Source organism: Telopea speciosissima, chromosome 5 (assembly GCF_018873765.1).
Source record: "Telopea speciosissima isolate NSW1024214 ecotype Mountain lineage chromosome 5, Tspe_v1, whole genome shotgun sequence".
NCBI lineage: Eukaryota > Viridiplantae > Streptophyta > Magnoliopsida > Proteales > Proteaceae > Telopea > Telopea speciosissima.
The window spans coordinates 48,322,213-48,338,301 of record NC_057920.1 but is presented as its reverse complement, the minus strand read 5'-3'; the positions used below and the strand labels follow the sequence as shown (position 1 = coordinate 48,338,301).

The 16,089-nt window shown below is 40.2% G+C and overlaps 1 protein-coding gene across 1 annotated transcript; it reads left to right on the top strand.

The window, feature by feature from the left end:
- The first annotated feature begins 5,018 nt into the window (after positions 1-5,018).
- On the top strand, positions 5,019-6,700 carry LOC122663020. The gene is made up of 3 exons (XM_043858731.1): positions 5,019-5,898; positions 5,978-6,570; positions 6,689-6,700. Exons 1-3 carry the CDS (start codon positions 5,019-5,021, stop codon positions 6,698-6,700), a joined length of 1,485 nt encoding a protein of 494 aa, XP_043714666.1.
- The last annotated feature ends 9,389 nt before the right edge of the window (positions 6,701-16,089 follow it).

The window sequence follows — 16,089 nt, the reverse complement described above, 5'->3', positions numbered from 1 at the left end:
AATTGCTTTTAACTTTTATAATTAAATCATAATATTGTGTTGACCCACCTTAAGACAGTGCAAAACATGAAATTGGTGGTCTACATGTGAAGATCCATGCACCTGGGCCAAAAACCCCAATTCTGGCCAAGCAGTCGGATGAGTTGCAGGCCTAGGGGTGGTCATCCGGCTCCCTGGAAGTCTGCATCCGACTGCCTATTTTAGTGCATTTGTGACCTGGACCCTATAGGACTTGACCTTGGACCATCACAGAACTTAATTTTTGTGAATTGTCTGATATACAGGGCTGTATATCCTGTTTCTTGTCTATCTTGCTTGGATCTCTAGAGGGTTATTGACCTAGGCTAGTCTATCATCTCTAGGTAAGGGAATTTGACTTAATTTCAACGTGTTTATTGCCTTAATTTCTTCTTGTTCAATATGCCATGCCATGCATCATTGTTATTGCTCAGATCATGTAGTTTTCTAGCTTTAATTCTTGCACTAGACTGCATGTAATTAGGTTGAATTGGCATACTGCATTGCATTGATATTATTTGATACTATACAATTGATGTTAATGATGCACTGTTACTTTACAATTGATCTGTACATACATGTGCCATCATGACTAGACTGCATTGGGTTAGGATGCTTCATAACCCAGTACTACGTCCCTTACCAACAGGGGAAGAGGTGTTAGATAACCCGTGGTAGGTCCAAAGGGATGATTTCGGAATGCCATTCACTGTCCCATGTTAGCGTGTGTACTCCGCTGTGGGAACAAACAATAGGGTTAGTCACTGGGGGTCCATTAGCGTCAGATATATGATGCCTGAGCTGCCGGGTCTCTACCGTAGTAGAATGCTTTCGCTCGGGTGACCGACATCTGGTTATGTGTTTCCGGGACCGAGGCTAGTATTCTATTACAGTAGTACTTATACCTCATGTGACTTAGTATCCATGGTAGGAGCATGCTTACTTAGGACATTCATCATGGACTGTTGTGATATGTTTGCATGTATTTCCTTACTGGGCTCAGTGGAGCTCACCCTTGTGGTATACCTTATTTTTCAGATGATCTTGTTGCTGCTTCTGTGGGAGTCTCCTCTACACAGGACTCTCCTTTGGCTCATGGAGTTTATGCTCCTCTAGCGGTGGAGCACGATGCTTCGTGCTTTTGCGATGACTGCGTGTTCTCCTGAGTAACTGCTAGATCAGGCTTCTTCCCCTCTTTTTATTATACACTTTTGTATAATTATGTAAATAAGTCTTTTTGTTTAACTCTTTTGTTTATGGTTCAAACACTGTAACATAGTTCTTCTATATATATACATATATCACAGTTCGGCTTTAGTCTTCTTTTATTACTGCCTTATCTATGTATTTAACTGTTTCCGCTGCATTTAATTTTGTATTTGTGGATATGATTGCGAATAAAGCACAACACTTGCGATCCTGGTGGGTTGGTTGGATGTTAGAGACATCTAGTCACACTTAGCCCTTATAAACTAGGCCGGGGTGTGACATTTAAGTGGTATCAGAGCGATCATGCCCTATTTCTATTGCAGTCAAGTTCATGGTACGACAGCTCTTGGACTCATTGATCTGAAGGTGAGTCTAGTTAGGGTTAAATAAAAACTTCAATTAAAAGACACCAAGTAAAAAGAAACTTGATTGTGAGACTTGTGTAAAGATAAAACATATATATATATTTAGAGTTGTTAATTACAAAATCTCAGTAACTAATGTTGAACAAGTTACAACTTCTTCTTCAAACTAGAGAAAGTTCAAGTTCTATAGAAACAACTGAAAGCAAAGTAAAAGCTAAATCTAGGAACATAAGATCTCTATTGCTATAGTGGTGGTGGTGGTCCCTGACTAGAGAAGAAGGATCTCTACTGACCCAACTCAGTCTCTACAGTCTGGACACGGCTGCTAACCTGAGTGAAGTCCCTCCTCATGCCATCAAACCCCTGTCTCATAGATCTCTCTAAGCCCTCAAACCGGCTAAAAAGCTATCCCTAGGGAGTACTGTCTGCAAGAACAGCTGAGACAATCGAGGAAGAAGCACCTGCATGACCATATGATGTATGCTGAGGAGGAGTAGGTGGATCCCTATGTGCCCCTGCATGCTCTCTCTCTGCAGCACCCTCTGTATTAGTGGTCTGTCCCATGTCAGTGTAGTCAGGATGACCAAGTTCTGGAGAGAAAGGTGGAAGCTCTATGCCCATCTTCACCAGGGTAATCCGATTAGTGCTCACTGTCTTCCCTGTAGAAGTCTCCTCATTCCTTAGGTTTACCCCAAACCTAGGAAATATCTTGGTAAGTAGCCTACCAAGCAATAGATTTCCACGCCCAGGGTTATCATGCAAATGAGCCATGGTGCGTATGATGGCATATGGAAGGCAAATCTGATACCCTGTGTAGAGGCAGTAGGTGGCCAAAATCTGTATAGTGGATAACTCAGTGCGATGCCCACCCTTCTGGACCACATTATGACCGCAAATCCTAGACAACACTCGAGTTGAGGGAAGCAAATCCAACTCGGACTTCATTCGGTCATAAAACCTCCCATCAATAAGGACTGAGTATAACCATTCCTGCTCTTCGTCAGCCAGGAACTCAGAAGCATCATCACTTAGAGTGCAGTATCTCCACTCCCTTTCATTTGATATCTCCAAAATATTAGCTAGCTGGGCTGTGTTAAAGGAGATAGGCATGTCCTTCACGTAGGAGTTGCAGTAGAACTCATCTCCTTCATACCTATAGGAGAGATTGCTTAGGAATAGTCTTACCAACCTAGGGTAGCAATGCCTCTCAGGCTCCAGTATAGGCAGCCACCCTACTCTCTCAAACCTCTCTTGGACCTTGAATGCAACAAGGTCTGCAAGGACAATATCTCTCTCCTCTTCTACTTTCCTCTCCATGGACGACACACTATATCTCTGTTCTTCCTCCACACTTCGAAAGAACCTTGGGTTGAAGTCTGGTGGGGCAACAGCAGTTGCACCTCTCCCCCTACCACCTCTACCTCTTTCCCTTCCCCCACGACCTTGAGTTGTAGCCATTTCCTAAATGCTGCAAGTTTTTGGCAAACAAAAGTCTGTTAAAAAAGATAGGACAGCAAGCCCAAAAAAAAAAAAATGTAAACTTGGTTAAGTATTAAGGTATTCAGCCTATAATAACTATATGCAAGCTTTTAGGTAAAATCATAGTAGTTATAGAATAATATTAGGAGAACTATGTATAAAAGTATAGATCTAGACTAAAAAGAAAACCTAATGATAGTTTTTAGAACCAACAAATAGGGGTCGAATAGTACATCAGTAAAATGGGCACAAGAGTGCCAAGAATAGGCAGATTTAGAACTATAAGGAAGATGAGAAAGTGAAGAATAAGTTAGAGTAAGCAAAGTTTTAGCAAAGCATATAAAAAAGGAAACAAAGTAGCATAAAAATCTTAAAAACCTAAGAAAGAGAACGAAAATAAACCTAGATATGAGTAAGAAACAAATAAACTAGAAATTTCATGGGTTAGAACACTTACTTGTGAATTTGAGGTGAAGATCCAAGGATTAAAGCTCTAAAATGGGTATAGGAACCCTAGAGAAGGCTTAGACGAAATTTGGAAAGAAGTTAGAAGAAGAACAAATAGGTTTAGAAGGTTTTAGAGTGGGACCCGAATGGGTTTTATAACCTAGATTTCAGCCGGGCGGACGACCGACTGAAATGGACCTTGAATCCGACAGTTAAAAAATTCTTAAGAGGCCACTGATTCCATGGGCGGACGATCGGCCTTGTTTCACTTGTGAATCCGACAGTTTTTAGGCCTGCATCCGGCTGGTCCAAATAAATTAGAAAACTTTTTAAAATAAATTAAAATAAAATATACATATGTAATATAATTTAATGTACATAATAGCTATGTATAATAGGTATATAATAGGATACTTAAAGTTTATATGTGTGTATATAAAAGTTATGAATTTACATTAAAAAGTGTATATAATGGTACTTATACTTGTATATATATGTATATTAAAAACAGAATATAGTTATTAAATTAATATTAATAATTATATTTATGTAAGTAAATAGTATATACATGTAATTATACATATATTATATGAATAAATGTATATGTTTATAGTAAGTATATATGTTATACATTATATGCTAAGTGTTTTATAAATGTTGTATATATATTATTACTTAGTATTGATACATGAGTTAATTGTGTATTTATCCTATTGTATTAAAGTATTTAAGTACTGTATATTAAATAATACTATATTTTTTTTTTTAGGTACCCGAACCATTGGCTAAACACGTGACTGCGACTCGAGATGAGTTATGTGTTAAGGTCAATCGAGGATTATAATTATAATCCCAAAAACATCGATGAGTTGAATCGAAAGCTTGAGCTACTCACCAATGACCGATTATATCTTTAGTCAATTTTGTGGAATGACGGCAAATCCTTGATGATCAGGGATTTTTACATCATAGATCGAAGGGTGGAATAGCTTCAATTTCACACCACTCGCATTGAATCTATCCTCCACAGATGGGCGGATAAGCTTCAAGGTCTTCCTTGAATTCTGACAAGTATAATGAAGCATACTGTGTTATTCATTGCTGCATTATTGACTGTGCACTCTATTATATCAAACTGATGCATGTGCTGATAGTTTGATGTTTACCTTCTTATCTCAGCTGATCATTATGGATGGACAGTATCTTAATACTTATAGGAGGCATAATGCACAAGGGCGTGCAAATGCAGCCTCTTCCTCCAACCCTGCCCATAATAAACCTTCAGCTGACAGTGCACAGGAAAACCCTCCTGATATGCCCATGCATAATGTGGCTGGTCTTATGGACACCATCATGGAAAGGTAACAACAGTAGATGCAATAGATGATGACTACCATGGGTGAACAATACCAGACAGTCATTAGAAACCTACAGATTCCACAGGCAGCCCCTGCTGTCCCTACCCCTCCTGCATAGCATAATGATGCTGAGGGTTGCCTAATGGAGAGGTTTTTGAAGATCCAACCCCTCATCTTTGCTGGAATTAGTAGAGATACACTACAGCCCGTTAAATGGGTTAAAGAAATGGAAAAGGCTTTCAAGTTTCTAGGGTGTACTGATGAACAGAAGCTTGTATGTGCTGGATATAAACTCCAATATGAAGCAGAAGCATGGTGGGAAACTACAAGGCCTATCCTAGAGGCTGCCCACCCAGTCTTGTCCTGGGAAGTTTTTAAAGAGGCCTTCTTTGGAAACTACTTTCCCACCAGTGTAAGGAAGAAGAAGGAGATTGAATTGGCTGAGTTGACACAAGGGCCAAAGTCTGTGTTGGAATACCAACAAAAGTTTGAGGAGCTTTTCTTCTTTGCTCCTCCTCATCTAAACAATGATGAAGTAAAGCCACAGAAGTTTGAAGACGGATTGAAGCCACAGATTGCCTCTATTATGTTCCCCAGAGTGAACCAAGGGTATTCTGAGACCGTACAGATGGCTAAGAAGATTGAGGATAAGCAAAGGGATGCTTATCACGTGAGCCAGACATCCAACAAGAGAGCAGCACCCTTCTTCGATAGAGGATTCAACAAGTTCATGAAATCTTTTGGACCTAGTACAGCTTCAGTTTTGCCACAGAGGAGCGAGTCTGAGTCTTCAGTCTCCAGACCTGTGTATGCTAGCCCCAGTACCAAGGCAATAGATACAACAACTCCAGCAAGCACTGCAGAGTTTAAGTGCTACAGTTGTGGTCAGATGGGGCATACCTCCAGAACCTGCTACAACAGGAGGCCTGTTCTTCCCGCTCGCCAGCCAGCCTGTAAGCCTCAGGGCCGAGTATATTCTGTGACTGCAAGTGAGGCTGAGGCTAACCAGGCAGTGGTTACTGGTATCATTCTAACTCATACCTAATTGTATTTTCATTAAATGATATCATGCATACATAATCATCAAGTCATGGCATATAGGTACCATTCTCATCTATTCTACTCCTACATACACCTTGTTTGATACAAGGGCGATACATTCCTTTGTGTCTCCGTCATTTGCTAAGAGGACGGGTGTATCACCTAAGTGTCTGACAGAGGGTCTAGCAGTTAGCACACCTACTGGGTCAAGGATAGATTTGAACACATTGTATGAGTCGTGTGCTGTGAGAATTGCTGGCAGAGACATGAATGCTCATCTGATTCAACTCGATATGATTGACTTTGATATCATATTGGGAATGGATTGGTTGGCAGCATATAAGGCCAATGTGTTATGTGCTGACAGGAAGATTGTATTCCAGCCTAGAGGCGAGAAGGGATTCGTCTTTGTGGGTGACAAGAAGAAGAAACCCAGAAAGATGGTGATTTCAGCCTTAAAGATGAAGAAGATGTTGAACAAGGGATGCCAAGGATACCTTGTGTCAGTTATGGATACCAGGACACAGGTTAGGCCTATATCAGAGATCCCTATTATTGGGGAATTTTCTGATGTCTTCCCTGATGACTTGACAAGTCCACCTCCACCAAGGGAGAATGAGTTTGTGATTGATCTAATACCTGGTGCGGCGCTGGTATCTAAAGCACCTTATAGAATGACGCCGAGTGAATTGAAAGAATTACAGGCTCAACTTCAAGACTTGTTGAAGAAAGGATTCATAAGACCGAGTATCTCACCTTGGGGTGCTCTAGTGTTATTTGTGAAGAAGAAGGACGGCTCCATGCGCATGTGCATTGATTACAGAGAGCTGAATGAATTGACAATCAAGAATAAGTATCCTTTACCAAGGATTGATGATCTCTTTGATCAACTTCAGGGTGCCCAAGTCTTTTCGAAGATTGATCTCAGATCAGGGTACCATCAGCTTCGAATCAAGGAAGCTGATATTAGTAAGACAGCCTTCAGGACTCGATATAGACACTACGAGTTCCTGGTAATGTCTTTTGGCCTTACTAATGCCCCAACAACCTTTATGGCTTTAATGAATAGAGTCTTCCATGATGTCCTGGACAAATTTGTGATAGTCTTCATTGATGACATCTTGGTTTACTCCAAGAATGAAGAAGAGCATGCTCAACACTTGAGGTTTGTTCTACAAAGGCTAAGAGAGAAGCAACTTTATGCAAAATTCAGCAAATGTGAATTTTGGCTGCCTTAAGTTGGGTTCTTAGGCCATGTAATTTCAGCCAGAGGGATTGAAGTAGACCCAGGGAAGGTTGAAGCTGTGGTGAATTGGAAGAGTCCCAAGACTGTGACAGAGATAAGGAGTTTTCTGGGGTTAGTTGGATACTACAGAAGGTTTGACACAACTTACTAAAAAGGGTGCTAAGTTTGAGTGGAATGAAGACTGTGAAGATAGTTTTCAAGAATTGAAGAAGAAGTTGGTGACAACCCTAGTTCTTGTCCTTCCTGAAGGAACTGAGGGGATGGTTGTGTATACAGATGCCTCCAAGATAGGGCTAGGGTGTGTGTTGATGCAGAATCGAAAGTTATTGCCTATGGTCCTAGATAGTTAAAGGACCATGAGAAGAACTACCCTACATATGACCTAGAATTGGCAACAGTTGTCTTTGCATAGAAGATGTGGAGGCATTATCTGTATGGTGAAAAGATTGAGATCTTCACTGATCATAAGAGCTTAAAAGTACTTCTTCATGGAGAAAGAGTTAAATATAAGATAAAGAAGATGGTTGGAACTCATTATTGATTATGAGTTCGACATTTTATATCATCCAGGGAAAGCCAATGTTGTGGCTGATGCACTCAGCAGGAAGTCCTCTGATTGGGCAACATGCAGAATTATGATTAATGATGAGATTCTGAAGGACTTAAGTGTATTGAATATGGAGCTTATATTTGGAGAGACTGAAGAATTAATTTTAGTATTGATGGTGCAGCCATCACTGCGAGCCCAGATTATTGCAGCACAATCTTCTGATGAAGAGTTCCAACACATTTCAAGAAGTATTCAGGCTGGGACACAAAAAGATACTGGTTTCACAGTGACAGTTGATGGAGTTCTGATGTACAGAGACAGACTGTGTGTACCTGCTAATAGTCAATTGAAGAGTCTGATTTTGCAAGAAGCCCATCAATCATCCAGGTGGTGCAAAAATGTACCGAGACTTGAAACAGTACTTATAGTGGCATGGAATGAAGCATGATGTGACAACCTATGTATCCAAATGCTCTACTTGTTAGCAAGTAAAGGCTATCAGACACCAACCACAGGGACTACTGCAACCCCTTGCTATTCCAGAGTAGAAATGGGAGAACATCACTATGGATTTTGTCACTGGCCTTCCTCACACTAGGAACGGAATGGATACAATCTGGGTAATTATAGACAGATTGACCAAAACTGCTCATTTTATTCCAATGAAGATTACCTACTCTATGGATCAATTGGCTAAACTTTATGTGGATATTATTATCAGATTACATGGAGTACCAGTGAACATTATGTCTGACAGAGACTCAAGGTTTACTTCTAGGTTCTGGAAGAGTCTATAGAAGGCTATGGGTACTGAGTTGAGCCATAGTTCAGCACAACCCCCTAAGACAGATGGACAGTCAGAGAGGACAATTCAGACCTTAGAAGATATGCTCAGGGCATGTGTACTTGAGATGACTGGCAGCTGGGATGAACAACTATCCCTGATTGAGTTTGCTTATAATAACAGCTACCACGCATCCATTGAGATGACTCCATTCAAGGCCCTGTATGGCAAGACATGTCGTACTCCACTATACTGGGATGAAGTTGGAGAGCGACGTATATTGGGCCCTGAATTGATCCAGAAGACCTGTGAGAAGGTTGATCTGATAAGAGAGAAGATCAAGGCTGTACAGTCCAGACAGAAGAACTATATAGATAGAAGAAGACAACACATTCAGTTCAGAGTTGGTGAGAAAGCATTCCTGAAGGTGTCCCCAATCAAATGTGTTGTGAGATTTGGGAAGAGAGGGAAGTTGAGTCCTCGATACATCGGCCCCTATGAGATTATAGCCAGAGTTGGTGCAGTGGCCTATCAGCTTGCACTGCCCCCATCACTTGTCGGTGTACATGATGTATTCCATGTCTCTATGCTGAGATAATACATCCCTGATTCAACACATCTTCTGCCTCAACAACCAGCTGAACTTATTGCTGATCTGACCTATGAAGAGGTGCTCGAAGAGATTATTGATACAAAGGAACACAACCTGAGGAATCGAACTATCTCTTTTGTTAAAGTCAGATGGAGTAACCACTTTGCAGTTGAAGCATCTTGGGAAAGAAAAGACTTGATGAAAGAGAGATACCCTTATCTCTTCGATCTCCCAGGTACGTCAATTCCAAGGTCAAAATTCTAATAAGGAGGGTGGAGTGTGAAAATCACAATAAATTTAAACTTTGGAACTTGTGTGATTACAGGTTCCAGTTCCGAGGCTATGGTTGCTTCAATGCTATGGGTTGCATCTGTCGAGGATACAGATCAATCCCTTGACACTTCTATGGTGGATTTCGGAGAATCCTCCCAACTTGCTCTTCTGGAGTCGGAGGACCTTGATGGAACCCCGCACCAAAGTTACCTGTGTCGGATCTACTGGCTGGACAGCATGCAAAACCTCTCTATCAATTAACTCCATTGTAAGTACTATTTACTTGTGTTTTATAATGTATTACATTGACCAATTAGAGTTTATAGGGGTAGTTTAGTAATTTATCTATGTGGGACCCACATCCCCAGTGGGGAATCCTAGTTTCAATAGTTACCCGTACTCGGATTGCTCCTGATGTCATATGACATCATTTTATAATTAGAATAACCTAATTAGTAATTAATTCTACTTAAAATCAAATTTTAGAATTAAGTTATAAAAAACAGATTTTTAATTATTAAAACAAACACTACTTAACTAATCCACTATATATAATAACAACCCATTTATACTATTTAGAATTCATAAAAACCAAAGAGAAGAAATTGATTCAGCCTTAGGAGAACATAGAAAAGAAATAGAAGAGAAGGAGCAAAGAGAAGAAGAAGAGGAAATTGGAAGATTTCATCTTAGGGCTTTGATTCCATACCTGATCTTGGAGCTTTTAAGCCTTCTTTGGAGTCCTTGCTGCCCAAGATATTGCTGCCATCACCTCTCCTTGTTGCTGCATTCAGGTAGGTCATAAAAAGCTTGCTGTATTCATCTTCTTCTCCTTGTTTCTCCATCTCTAATTGAATCTATGCTAAAACCTGCCATTAAACCTTAGCTTATATAGGTTTAGTTGACTAATGACCCATCTCTGACCTCTTAATTTGGACCTAATAATGGTTCAGACCTAAAATTACACTGCCAATTGCCTGTTGTTCATCAAATTGCAGCTGAAACCATTAATTTATTAAACCCTAAGTTGGAAATTGGGGTTAATCTCTTTAAACCCCCAAATTGCTTTTAACTTTTATAATTAAATCATAATTTTGTGTTGACCCACCTTAGGACAGTGCAAAACATAAAATTGGTGGTCTGCATGTGAAGATCCACGTACCTGGGCCAAAAACCCCAATTCTGGCCGAGTAGCCGGATGGAGTTGCAGGCCTAGGGGTGGTCGTCCGGCTCCCTGGAAGTCTGCATCTGGCTTCCTATTTTAGTGCATTTGTGACCTGGACTCTAGATGACTTGACCTTGGACCATCACAGAACCTAATTTTTGTGAATTGTCTGATATACAAGGCTGTATACCCTGTTTCTTGTCTATCTTGCTTGGATCTCTGGAGGGTTATTGACCTAGGTCTATCATCGCCAGGTAAGGGAATTTGACTTAATTTCAGCGTGTTTATTGTCTTAATTTTTCTTGTTCAATATGCCATGCCATGCATCATTGTTACTGCTCAAATCATATAGCTTTCTAGCTTTAATTCTTGCACTTAATTGCATGTGATTAGGTTGCATTGGCATACTACATTACATTAATATTATTTGATACTGTACAATTGATGTTAATGATGCACTGTTATTTTACAATTGATCTGTACATACATGTGCCTTCATGACTAGACTGCATTGGGTTAGGATGCTTCATAACCCAGTACTACGTCCCTTACCAACAAGGGAAGAGGTATTGGATAACCCGTGGTAGGTCTGAAAGGATGATTCCGGAATGCCATTCACTGTCCCATGTTAGCGTGTGTACTCCGCTGTGGGAACAAACAATAGGGTTAGTCACTGGGGGTCCGTTAGCGTCAGATGTATGATGCCTGAGCTGCCGGGTCTCCACCATAGTAGAATGCTTTCGCTCGGGTGACCGACGTCTGGTTATGTGTTTTCGAGACCGAGGCTAGTATTCTATTACAGTAGTACTTATACCTCATGCGACTTAGTATCCATGTTAGGAGTATGCTTACTTAGGACATTCATCATGGACTGTGTGATATGTTTGCATGCATTTCCTTACTGGGCTCAGTGGAGCTTGTTTGAGTTAAAATAAAACCGCAAACGTATGGGTCAACCGTAGCTACGGGTCAAACACGAGGAGATATATGCCACTCTATTTAACTAACTTAAAAGTAATGCAAAGTGAATCAAATTAAAGTGTTAAATTAAACTAATTAAACTACCGAAAATCAATGCATCCTAACTCATAAGCATCTAACAAAATTAAGGGATTAAATCGGCGTCCTAGCACATGAGCATCTAACCTATCAAACTAAAGCGAATTGAAAGGAATAAAAATGCAGCCACACATACTAACCACATAAAAAGAAATAAGAGAATAAAAATGCATCCACAAACCACAACCATATAAAATTAAAATAAAAGAAATAGAGGGAGAAGAAGAAGAAGATAGAGAGAGATAGAGGAGATGGAGAATGAGATTGAGAGTTTAGATAGTAAAACCTGGATGTGCTTGCATGAATGTAATTGAAAATCTTGAATACTTGCATAAACTTATCATGGCCTCCTCTTCTAAATCTTCAAGTCTTGTCATCAACTGAAGAACTTAGACTAGAAGGCTTAAAACCTAAACTAGAATTAAGAAATTGCAACCCAATTGAAGACTTAAATTGAAATTAAAGCATAAACTAAACCTATTATAACCCTTAACTAAAAATCATAAAAGCAAACTAGAACTTAAAAAAGTCAAAAATCACAAATTAGATGGAGATGAAGAGAGAAATTTCACTACGTGAATGAGCAAACTTTACAAGAGAGGTAGGGGGTATTTATAGGGGAAAGGGGAGAAGAGAGAAGAGGGAAGTGTAGGAGAAATATTCCTTAAGAAAAGAGAATATTCTCTTCTCCTTCCTCCTTTACATTGCCTTGAATCCCAAGAAAAAAGAAAAAAAATAGAAAGAAGGAGAGAAAAGAATATTGTTTACATAAACCTTCTATTTCTAGAAAAGCAAATTTCTAATTCTAACTTATGCTTCCTTTTCTTTGTAGATATCTTCTCTAAGCAATAAAATCAAAACATCTTTGATTTTTCAACCTTCCATAGATGAGAAAATATCTTTCAAAATAAATCTATCCCAAGTGAAATTCCAGGAATGCCCTTGAAAAGTTGGAGGAGAGAGAGAGAGAGAGAGATGACTAGGATAGTCATGACTAGGATTCCACTCAACCAAATAACAAAATCCCCAATGTATCCTCTAAAAATCGTTTGGCATTAAATGCATCCCATAAAAATCGTGGACACCTTGTGGGCCTTCAAAATTAATGGAATCTAATGGCATTGTGGGTCCCTCCATGTGGGTAGCAGTCCTTCTCTCTCTTCAAGAATGCAAAATTGCCAAAACGGCCTTGTACTTGCAGTAGATCTCCACCATTGCTTAGAAATATCTTCTATAATGTCAAAAACGTCCTTGGGCAGTGGTAGATTAACTATGGGCTTGCACTACAGCTCCTTTCTGACCCATTATCCTTTCTTGGGCTAAAAAGAATAATCAATTGTACGGTGGGCTAGATGAATGCGTACTTGCGTTTTTTCCCGTTCAACTTGCTCCAAATTTAGTCTTCTTACAGCCATGGAAGAAAAAATGACAACTTTACGTGTAACTTGGGACATGCAGCTCCCCATAGTCCAGAATAGCCCAAAATCGGAAAAACACAAGAAAGCATCAAAGTAACTCTGTCCAATGTGATAAAATGTATGCTTTATGCCCTCAGATTTCACACATAAATGTGCTCATCAGATTCCCCCACACTTGAAAGTTACTTGTCCTCAAGTAAAGCAAAAAAGAAAAACCAACCTGAAATGCAAAAAAAATCCTAACTCACTTTCATAGGAATCACGGTTGCACTTAGCATATGCAACAAGCCTTTCAACCCCTAGGTTACCCCTAGTGGACGAGTTGTGTCTCGTGGGTGTTTGCAGTGAATATACACCCAAAATTCAATAAATAAAAAAGAATGATGTAAATTTTTCTCATGGCATAAGTAAGATAGTGGACACAATCTCAAAGAAATACTCAACTAAAGATTAAGAAGCCAAAGGTTCCCCCACACTTGAATTTTATCACCCCACATCAATTCAAGTAACAAGCATGCATCAAGGTCAAGGGATCTCCTCATATTTTCTGAACACTACTCACCTTCAAGTAAACCACTCATAGCACTGATGGAACCAAAGACTTAGGCATTGAGTATTTTTTACCATACTTTCTTTTCCAGGCATTAAGGTAAAAGTTTTTTTTTTTTTTTTTTTCATTCTCAACAATAAACTCTTTTTCTACTCCACTACTATTCTTTGAATGACATGGTGGAGCATACACTAGACACCCAAATACTTGGCAGCTTTGCTTTTTGCATGTATCCATAAGACATTGAGACATTGATGCAAGAGTTTTTTTTTTTTTTTTTTTGAGTTTCCTTCCAAGGAATTTCGATCAAGTCACCCTGCTTCATGAGGCATAGTGCCCTGTCTAGTCCCAAGGAATTCCACTTTTCTTTTTGTTTCTCTCTTTTTTTTTTCATTCACTTTCACTTTCATGCCTTGCCACAAACAAATTGGTCTCAACTACTAGTCAAAAGATCAAAGGGGTCCATAAACACATAGAGGAATCTAACCATCACATGAAGTAGCACTCATATTTTTAAACTCAATCCCCATTCCCGGATACAAACCAACTACCATCCTTGAAAAGGGATTTTTTTACTATTTTGCATGCTAGGGCACCTAATTCCCTCTCACTCTCGCTTTGTAAATCGAAGAGACTTATGCACATAACCAAAAACTATTGCCACAATCAAAATTCACAAAATTCACAATTAAAGTCCAACACAAACCCCCCACACTTAATTCATGCAGTGTTCTCAATGCATGCAGAAACGAAAGAATAAGGACAAGGGAGGGGATACATACCAGGATATCAGGGGTAAAGGTAAAGAGGCTCATGGAGATCCATGACCTCCTTTTCAACTGGAGTAGGCATCTCTATGTACGGCTTCAATCTTTGGCCATTGACCTTGAAAGTAGCTCCTGTACTTGGATTGAGGACATCAACAGCCCCATGAGGATAAACTTTTTGAACAATATAAGGGCCATCCCATCTAGAACGCAGCTTACCTAAAAAGATATGCAAACGAGAATTGTACAACAAAACTTTCTGGCTTACCTCAAAAGATTTTCTCAAAATGTGCCTATCATGAAAAGCCTTGGTTTTTTTCTTATAAATCCAGGCATTCTCATATGCCTCATTCCTAAGCTCTTCCAACTCAGATAGTTGGAGTTTCCTATGGGCACCTGCAGTGGGTAGGTCAAAGTTACGCTTCTTGATAGCCCAAAAGGCCTTGTGCTCAATCTCTACAGGTAAGTGACATGCCTTTCCATACACTAGACGGTACGGAGATTGACCAAGATCGATCTTGAAGGCTATCCTATGGGCCCACAATGCATCTAACAACCGGTTAGACCAATCCTTACGGTCCGGGTTAATGGTTTTCTCAAGAATTTGCTTGATCTGCCTATTTGAAACCTCAACCTGGCCACTGGTCTGGGGATGGTAAGGTGTGACCAACTTATGGACGACACCATACTTTCTCATGAGGGCCTCAAAAGGCCGATTACAAAAATGCTTGCCCCGATCACTAATGATAGCCCGGGGAGTACCAAAATGGGAGAAGATGTTCTCCTTCAGAAATTTCACAACCACCTTGTGGTCATTGATCTTACAATTAACTGCCTCAATCCATTTGGACACATAGTCCACAACAAGTAATATGTACAGGTTACCAAAAGAGTTAGGGAAAGGCCCCATGAAATCAATACCCCATACATCTGTAGACACTGATTTTTGTCACCCCCTAATTGGTGATGATGATAATGGGACATGGACGATGGATGACGCACTCTCCCTCTTTCTAGACCCAAGATACCTGACCCATAAGACCAAGAACCATGTTGAGCACCAAATGACCCATTTTAGGCCTAAAAACAAGAAAAAATGGCACTGTGCCCCCACGGCGCCGTGGACTCCTTCCCACGGTGCCGTAGACCCCTTCCCACGGCACCGTGGGGATGTGTACTGGATTACTACGGCGCCATGAGAGGGTGTGACATCAGCTTGCTGACATCACACACGGCGCCATGGAAAAGTCCCCCACGGCACCGTGGACATCTCCACGGCATCGTGGAGGACTTATCTGGCTAGGAGAGAGAGGGGATCTAGGAGGATCCCCCTCCCTCATTTTCTAAGGAATTTTGGGTAGAGAGACCCTCCCTAAGTGATTTCCACCCTCTTTATCTCATTTTTTTACCCTCTTTTCTCTCCTTTCTCTTATGAGAGTGTGAGCGAGTGAGATTTTCTTGGTCGTGGATAGATCCTTCAATTATTCCTTCGAGCATAGAGCACTCCTGCTCCTAGGCGTTATTATCTCGTCAGTGCATAGATAACCATCAAAACCCCTTTATTTCAGACATTATTTTGTCTGTTTTCTCCTCTCCAAATCATTTGAAAGAGCCGTTACTCTGCCCAGAAAGAATCGGCATCAATCCATTCGTCTATCTCCCCTGAGCCAGGGGAATACAACCATACAGGTATAATTACTATATTCTTGTCGATTCAATGTAGTCCTTTCGTATTTCATCGTTTTAGTCCATATTTCTCATATATGTA